Source organism: Melozone crissalis, unplaced genomic scaffold (assembly GCF_028551555.1).
Source record: "Melozone crissalis strain CALT ecotype California unplaced genomic scaffold, PUWL_Pcris_2 ptg000013l_1, whole genome shotgun sequence".
NCBI classification, from domain to species: domain Eukaryota; kingdom Metazoa; phylum Chordata; class Aves; order Passeriformes; family Passerellidae; genus Melozone; species Melozone crissalis.
The window spans coordinates 50,055,751-50,074,982 of NW_026535791.1; the positions used below are offsets into that span (position 1 = coordinate 50,055,751).

Genomic DNA, 19,232 nt, shown 5'->3' on the forward strand with positions numbered 1-19,232 from the left:
TGGAACATGATTTCAGAGACCCTGGGGCTGGCTGGGAGCCGTTCCCGAGCACGGAGATGCCGATGCCGGTGCCGATGCCGATGCCGATGCCGGTGCCGGTGCCGCCCCGGGCCTGCCCGCGGGGGCGGCGCCTGCCCCGGAACCGCCGCGCGGGGCATTGTGGGTGGGTGCGCGGCCGCGGCTTTCGGCGGGTCCCGTGAAAATGGCGCCGTAGGCGGGAGCGGGAGGTGCCGCCGGCTCCCTGCGCTGCCGACCGGGCGGCGCGTCCTCGGCCCCCTCCTTCCCTCCGCCGTGCTCCGGTTCTGCCGCCCGCTCCTGGCCCCCGTGCCACCTCCTGCCTCCCGCGCGGCGATGGCGACTCCGGACCAAAAATCGCCCAACGTTCTGCTGCAGAGCCTGTGCTGCCGCATCCTGGGCAAGAGCGAAGGTAACGGCGTCCCCCCGCCATTCCCCCGCCGGCAGCGCTCGGAGCCCGCGGGGGCTGCCCCGGCAGGGCTGGAGAGGTGCCGGGCCCCTCGTCAGGGAGCGTCGGCGGCCTCCCGGCCCGGGGGCGACAGCCCGGGCAGTGCCGAGGGGCCGGCCGGGCACGGCAGCGGCCCTGCGAGCCGGAGCCCTGCGGCGGGAGGCGGCCGAACACGGCTCCGTGCCCTCCTCCTCCGGCTCCCCCGGGGCGTTTGACCGGCCCCTGAAGGCGCTCTCCTCTTCGGGGAACGGGACAGCGGTGCCCGGGTGTTTGGGCGAACGGGGGCTCCGTGTGGGGCTGAGGATCCTCCGCCTCCCGCCGGTGCCCGCTCGAGTGGAGCCATTGACGTGCGCCAGGTCCGCTACAGGTCCTCGGTGCCTTGGTGCTGCTGTGAGCCTCCAGCAGGGGAATGAATCTCTTGTCTGTTTGCGTAAGTTTCTCCCTTGCAGTCAAGGCGAAGACTGTTTTTAGTAGGTAGTCGGAGGGGTGGAAAGGAAGGCGTGCATCTGCTGAGTCTCCTTTTTAAGTTGCTCTGTTTATCAGCATGGCTCACTAGGGAAACTCATGCAGAAGCTCTTAATGCATCTTTTTTCTTGTATGAGAGACGACTTTCTCCCTCACTTGTAATGGCTGTTAAGTCCCTTATTCTTTCCTCTCTCCATGCCCCTTTCTTCTGACAAATCCCTTTAGATATTTCCAGGATAGTAACTAAGCCTTTTGAGCATTACTTGTTGTAAAAAATTATTAGAACATGGCCTGCACGTGGATTATTGCTATCTTAGAAATCTAGAAAGTGTGTAACAAGGTGCAGATATATATGTTGTCTGTTTCTCAGACTTTGTTTCCATCTGTTGCAGACAGCATGTCATGGTCTCACACCCCATCTTTGCCTCTCAGTTGGAGAGCTGTGGGTTTAATGGATGAACTGTTTGGTGAATGAGAAACTGAAACTGGCAGCATGGCCACATCCAAAGAGTTGTAGTCACTGTCTCAATGTCAAAATGAAGATCAGTAGGAAGTGGTGTCCCTCAGAGGTCTGTATTGGGATTTACAATGATCAATGTCTTTATTAATAACATAGACAGTGGGCTTGAGAGTGCCTTTGGAAGGTTTGCAGATGACACCAAGCTGAGCAGTGCGGGTGATGTGCCATGCAGAGAGACCTTGACAGGCTTGAGGAACACACCTGTGTGAACCTCAAGGTTCTGCCCTGGGTCAATCCCCAATATCTGTAGAGAGTGGGGGATGAGTGGATTGAGTGCAGTCCTGCAGGGAAGGATGTGGGGAGTGGATGAAAATTTGGGCATAAGGCAGTAATGTGCACCCTGGAAGGTCAGCATGTTCTGAGCTCCTTGAAAAGAAGCAAGGACAGCAGGTAGAGAGCAGTGATTCTCCCCTCACTGCTCTGCTTCTGTGAGACCCCGTCTGCAGTGCTCTGTGCAGCCCTGGGGCCCCCAGTTCTGAAAGGATGTGGTTGTGTTAGAGCTGGTCCAGAGGAGGGCATGGAAATGGTGAGAGGAATGGAGCACCTCTCCTCCAAAGCAGGTCTGAGAGTTGGGGTTGTTGAGCCTGGAGAAGGCTCTGCTCAGAGATCTCACTGTGGCCTTTCGGTCCTTAGAGAGGGCTTATGAGAAAGACATGTTTTAGCAAGGCCTAAAGTGACAGAACAGGGGGTAATGGCTTTAAACAATTACAGAGTATGTTTAGAGTGGACACAGAGAAGGAAGTTTTTACAGTTGGAGTTGTGAAGCACTGGAACAGGTTGCCTAGAGGAGTTGGGAATCCCATCCCTGGAAGTGTTCAAGACCTGATTTGAATGGGGTTTTGAACAACCTGTTCAAGTGAAAGATGTCCCTGCCCATGTCAGGAGAAGTGGACTAGATGGTCTTTGAAGGTCCCATCCTGCCCAAACCATTTTGTGATTCTGTGGCTCATCTGAGAACCTTGGTAAAGTTGGTAGGAAATGGGAATCTTTGTCTTCCCTGAACTGTTGAGTAGGGACTCCTTCACAGAAAACACTCCATGTAACTCTAAGATATTAAGGGTATTTTTCAACCTGAATAATTCAATGATCAACAGCTATTGATTGCTGTGTTTTGTTTTTCAAAATCTTTTCCTTCTCCATTGCATTTTTAAGTCTTCTGTGAGGCAGTATTTTTTTTTCCAGAATCTATAGTATTTCTGTGTCGGAATTCCTGTTGTAAGATTTTATCAGGATATGGCAAATTTCTCCTCCTATCTCCACCAAATCAGCAGTAGCTTCTAGACTTTTTAATTCTTCTTGTGTTCTTCTATTACCACATGTTTCTTTTAGCAAGTGTTTTAACTGTATTTTAAAGGGTATTTCACATCAGGCTGCAATTCTAAGGCATCTTCTAGCTCTTTTTTTAAAGCTCTTTCTTGCCTTTAACATTCTTTGGAAACTTTTTTTTCTGATACAATTGGTGTATGTTCTTGTTTAAGAGTATTTCAAACATTTGCTACCAGAAGTATCAAATTACTGTATTAATTACTGGTTCTATTTCCAAAAACAAATTTTAAGAAAATGGGAAAATAAATTATATTGCTATAGTGGATACATTTTCAAGGACATTATTTTGATAATATCTAGTCCTGTTTTCTTCATTACTCTTTTTTATATTTGGAATCTAATCTCAACTCAATCTAAGCTTGTTTCTTAGTATTATCTAGGTCTGTGATACTTTGAAAAGTTAAACAGAGCATGAATATCAACTGAAGTATGAGTATTGAGGTGAGATGGTTCACTTGTAGCAACTTATTATCTAGCTGTTTTTTGAAGTCATGGCGTCGATACCTCTCTCTATCTCCTGACTGGAATAATAATTTTATTTACAAGCAGTGTGTGCAAAAACATGGAAGAGATCTGGGTATTTTTATTGTTTTTAAAATGTTGAACCTGTTTATGTGTGTTGGAATCCTGATAATGTAACTATAATCCTTTCTGTGTTTGACTAATGAAAGTGAAAATCTTGGCCAAAAGCACACTGAGTTTCTGTGTGCAACCTGTAGTCTGCTCGTCTGCGCACTTGAGGATTATCTGAGGACTTCTTTGAAGTGACAGCTAAAAAAAACCTGGGTTGTCTGCCACATTTATCACCCATGTTTTTATGCATGTGACAGATGGGAAGCCTGTTCTTACCCTGCTCTTTATTCCTTTGTTAGGAGGGATGCTAGCACTGAAACCTCAGCCTTTGAGACAGGATTTCCCTTGGAGCAGTCAACTGAAATATATGTGTTAGCTCAGCTATAGACTCCAAATGCATAAAGATTGATAAATCAAAAATTCTGTCAAAGTCTCAGTCATGAAATGTGTGTAGTGGTTTTTTCCCCAACCCCCTTGATATCTATGTCCAAGGAATACATAAAAGACAATGAGGTAATTTTGTTAGCACTAGCATCCTCTGTGTCGAGGAAGGTGCATGTATCTGAAGGTGATAAGGAACCCACTGGACAAGGTGTTTAGCATCTTGCTGTTTTTCAATGTAATTCCTGTTCCTTTCAGCACAGGATAAGTTTGAAGTAATGTATTAGTGTGTGGTTAGTGGTACATGTGCAGCTTCTCTGCCCTTGTATATGGTCAAGTTAGGCTGCTGTGTATATGCACATTCTCTTTTTTGAAGCAAACTTTGCAAGTGTTATCAGTTTAGTCTTTGGAAAGTAATTTATGATGTTCAAGTACTCCTGCAGAGTTTAGGGACAAAAACCTTAGACACTTAAGAGATCTTTAAATTTAGTAGAGAAATCTCTACAAACAATTCAAAACAGGAAGCTGGAAACATCCATCTTAAACCACTTGTGTTGTTAATCTGCTGTGAATGTGAAATACAAGGTGCTGATGAAATTGAGTGAAATTTATTGTTAAATAATGAAGGAATTTGTTTGATGATTTAATGGTTGTTCCTGCCTGTGCATTCCCTTAGTTTCTACTTGAGAATTTTTGTTCTCCCTTTGTTCCTTCTCAGCACTTGTGTGTTGTTATGTTTGTGAGGAAGCTGCAGCTGGAGGAGAAGATGAAGTGTTCTGTTTATGAAATGTTTGTGTGGTAATTGTTCACTTAAGGCTAAGGTGGGCTTACTCTCCTTCCAAGTCTACATTGTGCAATCCCCTGCCTGAAATCTTCCATAAACTCTCATCAAGGGATTTTTTGCTTCTGCCTGTGATGGCCTTAGAAGACTTCCACCTTTTCAGCTAGTTAAAGATTTATGATGAAGTGAATTTGTGGTTTGATGGACTATGACTTCAGGCTCTCAGTGGTGGAGCCATCTTCTCTCTCTTCTCCCTTTTGGGATCATCCCCTAAGTGGAGGGCTTGCTTTGTTTCCAGAACCACTCAGCTGCATAGGCCTAGTTACTGGGGTTTACTTTTTTTTGCAAATGAGTTCTGCTGCTGAGAAATTCATTAGAAGGTCTGCTGAGTTATGTAGAAGAGCTGTTTAGGTGTTTGTTTTGGTTTTTTAAAAATTATCTACCTGAACTTTTCGTTCCCTAAAACTAGTGTTGGAAAGCTTTCTGTTGCTGTGCTCTAGCCAGACCTCACAGGGGTGTAAAACTTTGTGTGGTGCTGTGGTTCTGCAGTCATACTGGGATAAGTTTGGGGTCTCTGCCCCTGCAGGTGGAGCTGCTGCTGACCTCTCTCTTCACATGTTCTCATAGTGTCTAAGAATTACTGCACTGGCTTTATGTTATCTTCTGTGTTTTTCCAGGCTATCCACTCATTTTTATACTTACTCCTGATCTTGCAGGGGGCTTGCTTACCTGTGCAGTAGTTTCTATAATTTTCTTTTCCTCCCCTGTGTTTGTATGCTCCAGCAGTTATACAGGGTCGCATGCCTCTCTTTGGACAGTGGTTTTAGTCCTGACAAAGAACTTCTTGTTCTTGGCTCTCTTTCACAAACCTTCTGGTAATCTTAAAACTCTAAGAACTCTTAGTGCCTCCAATGGAAACAAATGGTATTGCTGTAAATATTCAAGCTAAATCTATTTGAGTTTGCAAACTTAAGAAGATTTTTGTGTGCCACTGTTGGAGGTGTGCATGCTCTGTGTGCAACAGTGGCACACAGAAAGTAAAGTAGCATTTCAGTCTTTGGGGAGTAGTTTGCTACCTGAAGTCCATACTGTGGCTTCAATTTCATCTTCAGAGTGTCAGGGGCAGTTTTGTTAGTGCTGTTTGATTTTGGTGTTTGAAACTTTGAATTATTGGAATAGATGTTAAAATTTAATGTCTGCGGAAAAGCATAGAGTTCATTCAAAGGGTGATGTGGAGGGAGTTTTACCTATGCTAATAACAGAGCAGGTGGGAGTTGGCAGAAGTGGCAAAAAATCACAGTGAAGGAAAGTTCTGAAAAGATTATGACAGAGTTGTTGATAGTCCAGTGGGACAGTACTCAGATCTGTTTACTAGCAATGCAACAAGAGCCAGCCATATTAACAGAATTTAAAAATAGTTGTTTCCTGTGCTGTGCATCAAAATATTAACAATAATCTTAAAATACTTCAACTAAAATTGTTCATCAGCAGAAGAGAAGATAATTGACTAAATCAGAAGACTGATGTAAAATTAATTTTTTTCATTAATACTTCATAGAGTCATAGAAAGGCTTCATTTGGAAGGTATCCTAAAGGCTGTCTAGTTCCAACCCTGCTGCCATGGGATGGGACACCTTCTACTATATCAGGTTGCTCAAAACCCATCCAACATGGCCTTGAGCACTTCCAGGACAGGACATCCACAACTTCTCTTGGCCATCTGCTGTAGTGTCTCACCATCCTCACTGTAAATAATTTCTACCTAACATGGTGTTTAAATGTCTCCTTTTTTGTTTTTAAATTGTTTCTCCTCCTTGTCCTATTACTATCTGCCTATGTAAGAATTTGCTCTCCCTCTTTTTTATAACCCCCTTTAAGCACTGGAAGGCCACAGTAAGGTCTCTCCACAGAGCTTTCTCTTCTCCAGGCTGAACAACCGCAGCTCTCTCAGCCTGGCTTCACAGGAGAGGTGCTCCAGCCCTTTGAGCATTTTGGTGGCCTCCAGAGGAGCTGCTCTTAACAGGTCCAAGTCTTTTTGTGCTGGGCACCCCCAAGCTGGATGCAGCACTGCAGGTGGGGTCTCATGAGGCCACAGTAAAGGAGAGAATCACCTCCCTTGACCTCCTGGCCACTTTTCTTCTGATGCAAGCCAAGATCAGGCCTTCTGGACTGCAAGCACACATTGCTGCCTCATGTCCAGCTTTTCATCCATGAGAACTCCCAAGTCCTTCTCTGCAGGGCTGCTCTCAATGGCTTCTGCCTGTCTGCAGTTGTGCCTGGGGTTGCCTCAAGCCAGTGCAGCACCTTGCATGTCATAACCAGGCTGGGCCTAGAACTGCACCTTTCAAACCCAGTGTTTTCTACAGGAACAAGCAGTTTTGCTCACAATCATGTAGATTCTCCTGAAGAACAAAATGGTAGTGCTAATGGCATTTCAGATTAGTCTTCTAATTTATCATTGTATGCAGTGTTAATGCAATTGCCTTTCCCCCCGGGTAATACTTCGTAGTAGTGTAGAACATCTGATATGAGTAAAACAGAGGACATAGAGCAGCAGTGCTGTCTTGGCAAACATCCTATGTACTCATGGTATGTCTGAGAAGGTGAAAAGTTTTACAGCTTTTCTTCCTGGCTTAATTTTGCAACAAACACTGTTAGAGGGAAAAAATTTGTTGTTTGGGTTTTTTTTTTCTTTAATATGTGTTTTTTGGCAGCATCTGTATCTGAAGTAGTTGGCAGCAATAATTTTTCCCTGGTCAGTGCCATTCCTATAGCACTGAATGCAGTTTAGAGTGTAATTGTTTCACAATAATTTTGTATTTGTGTTTAAGGAAAATGGTTGTCTGGGATCATGGACAGCTGACTGGAGAGTTTGCTAATCTTTGAAGTCATTCAAGAAAGAAAGAAAATGGTTTAGCTAAACTTTGTTTAGCATGATCCTATAGTTTAGAAGTTGTTTCTAGATGTATTTAAATAACCAAGTGTCTTCTTTTCAGGAAACAATTTCTCACAATGATTTGGAAAAACAGTTTCAATTACTACTTAGATTTTCCAGGATTTCTCCCTGCCCACTTTTGGAAACTTAATTGACCAATAACCAACCTTATTTAAAGAAATATGTAAGAGTATAAAGTGAATTTCAATTCACTTCCCTAGAATTATAGGTAATGCTAGAAGCTTCTTTATAGCAAAATCTTGCTGAATTTCAGCACGTCCTCTGAAATGCTGCTGTCTTGCAAGTAATAATTGGCAAATTATCTCTTTGTCTTGTGAACTTTTCCTTTAAACTTTATCTTTAGTCCAATTTCTCCTTGCTTTCTTTACAACCAGACTCTTTCTATGCATTGCTTCTGTGTATTTTTTTTCATGTGCTACACTTTCATGTTCAGCTTTAAAGTGCTGTTACCTGGCTTTTGAAGTAATTCAATTCTAATACTGCATTGTAGGAAAGTTTGAATGGCTGTGTGGCATATAGATCTTTGTAGGATTGATGGGTTGCTTTGTTCAAAGGAGACAGTTTCTAAATTTTCATAATTTTTCTTGTGATTCACAAGTGACAGTTCTCTGTTCAGCGGTGTGGCTGCTTATCAGAGTCATTAATTTTGTGTGTATTCCTTAAGGGATCTAGTCTGAGGAGAAGTGGCTGTCTGTCTGCTCTGATCAGACCTCTGGAAATCAGTGATCAATGTTGTTCTACCCCTTTAGCCTTCAGACAGCTGCATCAGATATATTGAGCTTGCTGTTATGTAACAGAGTCATGCTGTAATCATTTTCTGATGAAGGATGTTCAAATAGATAGATGGCTGTATATTTAAAGTGTGTCTGCTGTCATAATGATGATTCTTTGAGGAGGGAAGCAATTAGATGTGCCTGTTAGTTATAAGCTGTGTGAAATTTTATTGTACTGACACATCTGCATTTAGTTATGTTTAATCACTTTAGGTACTGAAGTTATTTTATGAATTTATGAGAAATAATCTGCTGAAGAAACACCCACAGCAGGGAATTTTGTTTATAAAAGGGAAGCTGGACTTGATATGAATAAAACATGAAAATCTGAATTAAATAAAATAGAAAACCAGTCTTGCTACAGAGCTGTTGAATTGCTGATGCAAATCAGCAATATATAAAGAACGGGTAATTTTCCATGTTTTCAGTAGTGCAACAGGTTAAAAAGCAGGATTTGTTGGATGGAATTGTAGTTTTTCAACTAGAGATCTTTCTCAGATGCCTTGTTAGGGCAGTATGGAAAAGGCTATAACTAAATTTCAGTGCTTTGACTACTCTTGCTGTGGTTGGTGTTGAAATAGAAGGTTGTGACAGGAGGTAACAGATTTTCCTTAAAACTTCCCCATTACAGGAAAAGCTTGCCCCTTTCCTATCTGCTGCCAAGTACATAGTTGAGGAATTAATGGAACATATGCTGTTTGGGATAACTTAGTGCCAGTATTTGACTTTAATTGGCCATGCAGAATACTTTTAGAAATCTTGGGTTCTGTTATGACATGCATTAAACTTAAGAATTACACAGAAATGCTTCCTCATACTTAACTCTTCACATCTAGTTCATTGGTAGCTGGACTATTAAATTTTTTATTTGTATTTTCAAAACCTTATTGCAATCTAAAGGTTGCTTAGTCTAACAGTAGAGGAGGCATTTGTCATAGACATTTGTGGCCATACAGTAATAGTGGCATTTTCTTCTCTGACAATAGAACAATACTCTTGTTCCTTCTGTAGGCCAGTATTGTCAAATACTGTTCAATGTTAATGATTTTGTCTGAGCAGACTGTTTTCCTGATTGTGTGAGATATTTCTTTGTGTGAATTGGTTAATGCTTGCTGTTCTAGTTGTGTTCTGATGGAGTTGGATCAGTGGATGACATTTGTAGTACACAACAGTATAAAATGGACATTCAGGAAGAATGTGGAGCATTCAAACACAATCTAGCACATTGTGATTTTCAAATTTCAAACCTCTTTCGATAAGTTTTTGAAGATTTTAATGCATTTAATCAATATTTGACTCCTAGTATCTCCAAGGCTATTTTTTTTTCTAATTGCAGATATTAGTTAATTAGTTAAGAGATGATAAATGCTTAAAATATTCTAATCTTCTAGTGGTCCTTTACCTTATTTCATTTTTCTGTTCCTTTTGTACATATTTGTCCTGACCAGCATCCTTGGCTGAACCTTTGCTGCATTACTTGGCAGTTTTCCCTGAGAGCTGATTGCTCAACTGACTATATAAAACACAGGAGGCTGTGATGCATTTGCACACGTGATGGTTATGTACAGAACAGACAATATCCAGCATTGCTTAGATGGGTTTCTTTCCCAAAGTAAAAAGATTCAAGTGTGGTGAGCACACTTGGATATTTTCTTGTGTTATTACAGTTGTTTCTAGATAAGGATTAAAAATCTGTCTGACCTTTTATGAGGGCCCTTGACATGTCTGTAGGCTTATTGTTTGATTTTCAGGTTGATAAACAGGAATATGATTATGCTATAGAAACATTAACACTGACCTGGCCCTATCTTGTGTTAGCAGACTGTTAGTTTCCCAGAAAGCAAGATACTTGCACTCAAACAGTGCTGTTTAACAACAAGATTAAAACCAGAATTGCTGCATTAGGAAGAAGCAGTGGAAGGAGGTCACTGATTTGTGACCTCTGTGTTAGTATACACATTATTCACGGGGATGTGATGCTGATATATCTGAGCTGGCTTTGAACCAAATGGTTCAAACTGTTTTAAACAAAACCAAACCAAGATGCAAACTGGTAAAAGCATTGTTGTGGATATCTGAGTGAAGATCCACGGGTAGGGGATGAACATGAGTGTATTGCTGTGGTGTGTGAGCTGAACTGTGTGTCTGTGTGCCAGGTCCCACAGCATTTCTGTCCATGGGAGGGGCAGAGCCAGTTAAATGTGCACATGCTCTCCAGTAACTGGGTAGACCTAAGTGTCTCTTTCAGCTCAGAATAGGAAGGGGCTTACTCACAAAGTTTGATGCAGTTACTTGTGGAGTGTGTACAGGTGAATGTGTTTGAAATATCACATTAATACTGTGATAAACTGGGCTTTCCTGCCCTCTGGTTAGAAGTGGGCCTGAGAACTGCAGCACAACGTTATCAGATCTAAGCCGGGTATGTTTTTGCTGCTTTCAGACGTAGCAATGTAATCTCATGTCTCACTTTTTTTAAAATTAGTTTTTATAGAGCTGTAGCATTCTACTTAACTGACAGAATTTTCTTTTTCTTTCAGCTGATGCAGCCCAACAGTTTCAGTATGCCGTGAGAGTTATTGGAAGCAACTTTGCTCCCACTGTTGAGCGTGATGAATTTCTTGTAGCGGAGAAAATCAAGAAAGAACGTAAGTGCATCTTGTTCCTTTCTTAGAAACACCAAGTTCTTTTTGAAGTTAATCAGGTTATTTCTCTGAAAAGGGGACAGCTCTGCCTCACAGATAGTTATCTAATATATTATTAAAGCTTTCTTCCTGAAAATCTCATGATGTAAATGCCATTAATTTCCTAGTAAATATTCCTGAGTGGCTATTTGTATTCACAGCTCAGATTTTTTTGAATACTCAACTTAAACTTTCCTTGCTGCTTTGTATCTTAGCCACTGTGAAGACAAAGAGCAATTAATACTGCACTCCATTCACCTTAATAGTACTTGGAAATTATGAATTCATAGTTCTTCTTAGAAGAGTAAAAGACTAATATTTTTGAGATGTGCACTTCAGGAATATTGCATGTTGGCACAATTAACTTCATGAGCACCTGTGTGAAACTTGCTGAATGAGCATCCTGGGATGGAATGGCTTGTGACTTACCTGACTTGCCTTCAGTTTCTCTACAAGTTTTCTGCCACCACCTTTTTAAAAACAAAATCAGACCATGACTTTGTAAGGGATGTTGCATTTCCATTCCATTGTGCTCTCTGCTGCTCTGAGTCACATGTTGCACTGTGTGTATCCAAAGGGAATGTGATGAATTCTTCTTGAAAAGCCAAATACTGCTTTCAGCAGATTCTGCTACGCAGTAGCATGTCCAGAAACAATTACTTGAATTGTACTAATGAAATTAAAACCTGATATTTGAGCTTTGAATGTTCAGAGATTGAATTAGGATAACTGACGTCAGTGGTTATAACTGGTTTAAGGTCCACGTGTGTTGTTTGCTAACGCAGAGCTTCCGTGACTTGCTGACAGACAAATAAGCCCTTCAGAATTCCTCTAGCTACAACTCCAAAACACTGAAATCTACAATATATACTTTCTGCCATACTTTGGCTACTTTGTAGACAGCACGGCATGTATTCCTTGGGCCTGTTGCCAATTTTCTGAAAAGGACTGTCTTCCTCATCCTCGTCCCCAACTTCAGCTGGATATATGTCCTTCCAACTTTACATTTATTTTGGAGATACCATACAAGTAATGCCTTTCTTGGCAAAGTGTACTTACCAGTGACATTTGGTGCTAATTAACATTTCTAACACTTAATAGCTATTTTTCTTATCACTGAAGTTTCTTCAGATGTCTTTGTCCTGGTTTTCTTTGAACATGACTCTTTCTGATGCAACATAGCTTTTTAAGAAATCTTAGTTGGAAGATGTGTCTCCTCTGAGAAGGTACTTCTGTAACTGGCATTGATTTATTATTTTTGTAATACATGAGAGTTGTGTGACCCTGGAATTCTGCCTGACTTGCAGTAAATGGCATTACTACTTTTATCCTTGATTTTATTGCCTGAAATAGAAACAATTACACTCTAGTTTTGGAGCAATTACATGTAGTTTTTATAACATTCTTTAATGATTATCTACTTTCAATTGTGTCTTCAGTCCCTTAGGTCCCTAAATCTACTGAATGGCAGACTAGACTTTACCAGGACAAAAATGTATATTTTGATTGGGTTAAGAAAAGCAGGTACTTGTATTGATCACTTGCATTGCAAGAATTCTTAGGGCTGAAATGCAGATAAGGTGAAAAGTGTTTAAGTAAATACAATGAAACAGTCCAGCATCATGAAGCTTTCTTGGTTGCATTTTATAATTTACCTCAAGTATATGTTAAGACATGACTGTTACACTTCTTTCAAATTTTTAATCTACTTTTTCTTTTTTAATAGTTGTGCGACAAAGAAGGGAAGCAGATGCTGCTTTGTTTTCAGAACTCTACAGAAAGCTCGGTTCACAGGTAGTTTAATAAATGTGTAAAGAGTAAAGAAACTGAAAGCACTCATAAGCATCCTTCTCATGTTAGAGTTGTTTTGGAGAGTGCTCAGGTCATGAACAGTATTTTTTCTGGGAGGATGGTTAAATATTTGAACAGCTTGCCTTGGAAAGTTGTGGAGTCTTCATCCTTAGAGACAAATCAAAACCTGACTGGACACAGTCATGGGCAACCTGCTGTAGATGACCCAGCTTTGAACTGGGGGTTTGGACCAGGCAACTTCTAGAGATGCGTCTCAACCCTAGCTCTGTTTTTAGTATTTGATTCAAGTTATATACAGAGGTACTTCATGTGAAGAAAGGGACTCTATAAAAATAAAGGGATCATTTTATATGTGAAACTGATGAATTTTCTCATAATTTGTTTTACAGAATTGCCTTGCAATGTATTGATTTTACTAATCTAATATTCTCACGTATTTGAATGTTTAAGTGCTCCAGGTCTTTTCATGTTGAAGGTTAAGTGCTTGCTGTCTTGGATGGCTCTAACACCAGTGTTAATCAAAGAACACTGCATGCCGTCTTTCTGACTAAAGATGTTAGTGTGTGGAAAACCTGTAACATGATAATGCTAAGATTAAGATTACAAAAAAGGTATTCTGTGGGGAGTATGACTAGACAGAACTTGGTTCTCTTCCTCCCCTCTTCCATCTTGACTCACCCTTTACTTTGTTAATGTTTGGACTCGTTACTGAGTAAGTTGTCCTGGTTTTAGCATCCTGTAGGTTTGTGTATTAATTGCAGTGCTTTGTACAGCAGAGCACTGATTTGCAGACAGCTCTTAATACAGATTTGTGTAACGTGTCTGTAGCTTATGTACTGCATTGCCATTTGGCAAGCACAGTGATGCAGAGCATGATGACTAATCTTTGGAACAAAATGCCTTGCCTGTGTTATATGTTTGCTTTTTCTTCTGAATCTAATGCAAGCTATCTCCTGGTATTTTACTGCGTCCTCAAACATTTAAGATTCTTCTAACCTTTTTTCCCTCTGCTAGCATCTTGTGTATATGAAATAGTATAATGGCTTCTTTAAAATTCACACAACCAATTATTATTCAGTCTGCTGTTAGGTTTATTACTAATGGTGTACAATCATTTCCTATGAGCATAGGGAAGGGCTTAAAGGGATATATGTTTTCTGAATCAATTAGGCTCTTCTTCCAACATTTTTCTTGAAAGCAGTTGGGAGGGGGAAAAAAGTGCAGGTGAATCTGTTTTAACTTTGTTTCATCTATTACTCCAAACAGGAAAGGAGGTCAGTGCTTATTTTTATGGCAGCCTGCCAGTTGAGCAAACCACTTTTCTTGAAGCGCTTGGATTTATTCTGTCCTGGCCAGTAGAAGAAGCACTTGCTGCTCCTTCCTCACCACTTGTTTATCAGTTGCTGTATTAGTTACTTGCAGCAGATACAGTACCTCTACTTGTTTGTTCTTGAGATTAAAGCAGAAGATAATAGAAGTGTGCTTTACATAATAATATAGAATGTCTCCTTTTATATAAAAATGTAGAGCTTTAGTAAATGATGTTGCTTCATAAGAGATGCAGTCTGTGTTGAATCTTGATATGACTCAAGTTTGCTTTATATTCAGCATTGCTCAGTATTGCAGATCATAGGCTGATCAATATTGTGAGGGAATTTGTATAAGTTGCTTTGACTCAGCCTAATGTCCATCATAAGGTTCTATGTCCCTGGTAAATTCAGGTGCAAGTGTTAGTGTCATAGAACTATGGAGTAGCATATCTAGGAACATGCATATTTAAAATAAATCATTTTAGTGCTTACTTTCATTTTAAAGTACTCTGTAGCTTGGACTTTAGCTGAAGTTGGACAGCTTTCTGCTGAGATCTAAAACTGCAGACAGTCTTATTCTAAAAGTCTGTGTGTGTCTGTTTGCTAAAGACTATATTGTGTATTCCTCGAGTTTCATATTAACAATATCTCTGTCTTAAGTTATTAAAAAATCAGTAGCTCTCTTAAATGGCATTTAAAGTAACAGAAATCAAAACCCTCACTTTCAAGGCCTCCCTGTAAAAGAGGGTGGAGAGGAGAAAGGAGAAAAGATAGTTCCTTGCTTAGAACTTCAGTAAGAGTTTTCCTTTTTCACATTTAGGTTAAATTAATGGCTGCATCTGAGATGTTTTAAGTGGTGAGAGTGTGTGGGAATGCTGGTAACAGTTCAACTCTGTATAAACCTCATTCTTAGTAGCTATGAATTTTAAATTCAGCCTGCTTGCTGATCTCATAGCAGGTGAGAATTCATGATTTGAACACAGTGGAAAAATTCATAAAATTAGCAATACAGAGGCTGCACTGCACATTCCCAGTTTATTCAAAAAATGTGGCTCTGAGTTAGTCTTATTTATCTGGAAAGTTTATTTACATGCATGGTTGGATAATTAAGAAGAATTTTGTTCTTATCAAGAGTTGAACTTATTTATGTTTGTCTTCATTTTTCTTTGAAGGGCATTTTGAAAAACAAATGGTCAATACTCTACCTCCTGCTAAGCCTTAGTGAAGATCCACGTAAACAGTCTAACAAGGTAGGTGAGGATATTTTTGTTGCTTCTGAGAAATAGGAAATGTGTGTCACTTATTTTAGATGTCTTCAAGAATCATTATCCAGACTTAAACAATACCTCAAGGTTGTTTTCATGATATCTGTATGTGAGGCTGAAAGGGAGAAAACACTTGTTAAGTATCTGTAATATTTGGTGTAGTTTTCTTACACTACATAAATGTAAAAATATGAGCTGTCCAACATGTGCAACTGAAGCTGTGAGTGTATTAGAAGGGTGGTTTTTATGTTTACTTTCTGCTTGGTGGTGTGATGTCTGCTCATGTGATAATGAATTTTAAATGGAGTAGGAAAAGCAAAATGCAGTTGCAGTGCTGCTGGCACTAAAGTGCTTTTTGCAGCTATTGCTAATGATGATCTGCAGGCAAAAAGAAGTTGTGTTGCTAAAATACTGTTGCTCACTGTGAGGCACTTCTTTGTCATGATAATTGCATCAGCAAATTTTTCTTTGCGCAAACACGGTCTTCAAGTATTTCTTGTGTTGTTGATATTACGCTTCTATTAACTGAAGATGTAACTTAAAGCAATTCCCAGATCTTTTTTTTTTTTTATTATTCCTCCCTTTTCAAATCCTTTTCTTTTCAGGTGTCAAGTTATCCCACGCTTTTTGCTCAAGCATTGCCACGGGATGCTCACTCAACCCCTTATTACTATGCCAGGCCTCAGACCCTTCCATTGAATTACCAGGACCGCAGTGCTCAGTCTGCCCAGAGTTCCTGCAGCATGGGGAGCAGTGGGATCAGCAGCATCAGCCTCTATGCCCTAAATGGGCCAACTCCAACTCCACAGTCACTCATTCCAGGGTAAATCTCACCTTACAGATAGGTTTGGAGAAGACTTGCATTTTTTCTTTCCTTCATCCTCTGTTTTTGTATGCCATTGGAAATTCCACTTTAGGTGAAGAGAAACTAAGTTCTGAGCTGAACAGTTCAGAGTATCAGGTGCTGGCATATGACCATATGAAGCCATAAATGGCTGTCCAAATGTGTCCATTTTTAATCACTATCTTCTTGTCTCCTCATTTTCTTTCCCACCCCCAAGAGTTGTGAAACAAACATGAAATCACAAGATGCATTTTCAGAAAGGATCAAAGCTTTTTTTGGAGTTGAAGACATATTTTTTTTTAGTAGAGTGTGTTTGACCGGAATTATTAAATTCATATTATGGAATTAGTGCTGACAGAACTGAATTTTATTGTTATTAATAGGCTTTACAAATACAAGTACTGCAGGAGTGATAAGATGATGTAGTTCAGCATTCTGGAAGTGGAAACATGGTAAAAAGGAGTATTTCATCCCTGGACTTCAGGGTAGGAGACTTGGAGCTCTTGTGTGATCTTTTTGGAAAGATCCCCTGAGAGGCTGCCCTGGAGAAAAGAGGGATTAAGGAGAGAACAGAATAGGATATTTCTGTTTGAAGGGGGCTACAATGATCATCTGGTTCAATGCTGGGCTAGAATGAAGGGTGGTATTCAAGGATCACGTCCTGCAAGCTTAAGAAAGAAATGGGCAAGGAGGAATTAAAAGTGGCAGGAGCCCTACATTGGAGAAACAAGTTTCTGACAAAACTCAGATATAAACAAGTGTACAAAAGATGGAAGCAGGGCCAGGTGCAAAGGAGCATCCAGGGGCAGAGTGGCTGCAATGAAATCCTAAACTGACCTAGAGGTTCATCTGTCAAGGTGCATGAAGGGAAACAGCAGCTATTTCTGCAGCTACATAAGCAGTTAAGGAAGGCTAGAGAAAACACGGGCCCCTGTTCAAGGGGCATGGACTTAGGTGGCAGATAGGAAAAAAGTGGAGGTACTTGGTGCTTGCTTTGCCTTTGTGCTGTGTCAAGTCAGTGCAGGACACTGAGACCCTTGGGAAAGTCCTTGTTGTTCTGAAAGCATGTCCAGACATGTGATGGACAAGAAGGGGGGGACTAGGAGCAGTCAGCACAGAATTCAGAAAGGCATGCTTGACCAATCTTATAGCTTTCTCTCATGAGATGACTGACTTGAAGAACAAGGGGAAAGTATGCCTTTGGTTGCTCATGGTTGCTTATTTCAACCTTACTAAGACTTTTAATGCTGTCTACCTGTGACAGCCTTATTGGCAGACATAATAAAATATGGACTAGGTGACAGTGAGGTGCGCTGAACCTGCTAGACTCAAAAGGATTATCATCATCAGTGGCACAAAGTCCACTTGGAACCCAGTCCCTAATGGTATAACCAGAAGCTGCATCCTTCATCCCACCTGATGGCACAGAGTGAGTCTTTGGCATCTTTGCAGATGATACAAAGCTGGGAGGAGTGGTTATTAAAGGAGGTTGTTAACCTGCTTCTCAGAGGGATTCAATGGGCTCCAGAAACAGGCTCACTACCTGCTGAAGTTCAGAGTCCTGCAGCATGGGGAGCAGTGGGATCAGCAGCATCAGCCTCTATGCCCTAAATGGGCCAACTCCAACTCCACAGTCACTCATTCCAGGGTAAATCTCACCCTTCCTGTACCTGGGAAGGAATAATTCCATGCATCAGTGCATACTGTGTGCTGACTGATTGCTAAGCAGCTTTGCAGAAAATGTTCTGGGATTCCTGGTAGGCACCAAGTTGAACATGAGTGTGCAATGTGTGGTGGAGAAGGCTAAGAGCCTCCTGGGTTGTGTTGTGAGGGACATCACCAGAAGGGTGAGGGAAATAAAACTTCTCACTGCTCAGTACTGATGAGGACATCTGAAATGCTGGGTCCAGTTATAGTACAAAGAAAAGATGTAGACAGGCTGGAAGAAGGAGTCTGGGGAAAGAAGCCCAAAACTATTTAAGGGGTTGAGGCATCTGTCATGTGAGGGGAAGCTGAGTCAGACCTGAAGTTGTTCAGCCTGGAGAAGAAAAGTCTTGATTACATCTTACCTATGTAATGGTGTTACAAGGGGCATAAGAAGACTGAGCTAGACTGTTCTGGGTCAGGGAAAGAACAAGTGGTAACTGGCAAAATATGTGAGTTGTGAATCACAGATAATCAAAAAGGAAAAAACCCCACATTTTTGCATTAAGATGGGGATGTATGTTTGAGTAGGGACATATTGTGAAACACTGACATGGGTTGCCCAGAGAGGTTGTGTAGTCTCTGTGTCTGAAAATATTAAAAATGACTTGAGCAATGTACCAGCTAGCCTTCTGTAGTTGATCTGCTTTGATCAGAGGGCTTGTAGGAGGTGATCTCCAGAGGTCACTTCTAGCCTCAATCATTGAATAATACTGATACAATATGGAAAGATATGTCAGTGAGGTTATTTCTTATATCTCCTTGCTTAAAAATATCAGCAGAACCTACCCTCTTTCTGGCATATTCTTCTGACCTGCTCATACTGTTCCATTTTATTGCAATTTCACTGTGCTCTTTAGTCCTGTAGACTGTGAGCTGAAGAACCCAAATTAAAGCTTTCTATGTTTCATTCCTCCTGAACTTCTCTTTGTACCCGTTGTCCTTTTTTCTAGAGTTATATTCATTTGAACAGCCGAACTTCATTGCTGTACTCTGAGGCCTTACTAGTGCTAAACACAGCAGAGCTCAGCCTTCAGCCCTGAGGCCAGTTGTTCTCAGGATGGGTGGCCTCCTGGGCTGGCAGGTGTGGACAGGGAGCACTGGTGGTGGTGGATCTGCTGTAATCGAGGAGGGAGAAGTTACTGACCTGTTGACCCAGTTGGATGCTCACAAGTGTGTGGGACTAGATGGCTCACCAAGATCCTGGCCATCATTTAATCAGCCCTGGCTAACCAGGGAGGTCCTGGACAACTGGAGCTTGGCCAATGTGACATTTTTTCACAGTTAAGGCTTTCTTTGTGAAAAAAATTGACAAGTTTGAAAGGAGGTGAAATTGGAACTTGCCTGGATAGTCCTTCCTTGATTACATCTTCAGGCA

General features: G+C 41.1%; 1 protein-coding gene across 2 annotated transcripts in view; it reads left to right on the plus strand.

Moving 5' to 3' along the window:
• Positions 1-261: 261 nt before the first annotated feature.
• TUBGCP3 (tubulin gamma complex associated protein 3) overlaps positions 262-19,232 on the plus strand; it is a 47,466-nt gene continuing 28,495 nt past the window's right edge. The window contains exons 1-5 of one of the 2 annotated variants that reach the window (XM_054271699.1): positions 262-427; positions 10,776-10,883; positions 12,646-12,713; positions 15,214-15,291; positions 15,912-16,129. In XM_054271699.1, coding sequence (XP_054127674.1) covers positions 352-427; positions 10,776-10,883; positions 12,646-12,713; positions 15,214-15,291; positions 15,912-16,129 — 548 coding nt within the window. In that variant the 5' untranslated portion in view covers positions 262-351. Of the gene's footprint in view, positions 428-10,775; positions 10,884-12,645; positions 12,714-15,213; positions 15,292-15,911; positions 16,130-17,715; positions 17,799-19,232 lie in introns of those variants that run through there. The other variant, XM_054271698.1, reaches the window with a different exon arrangement.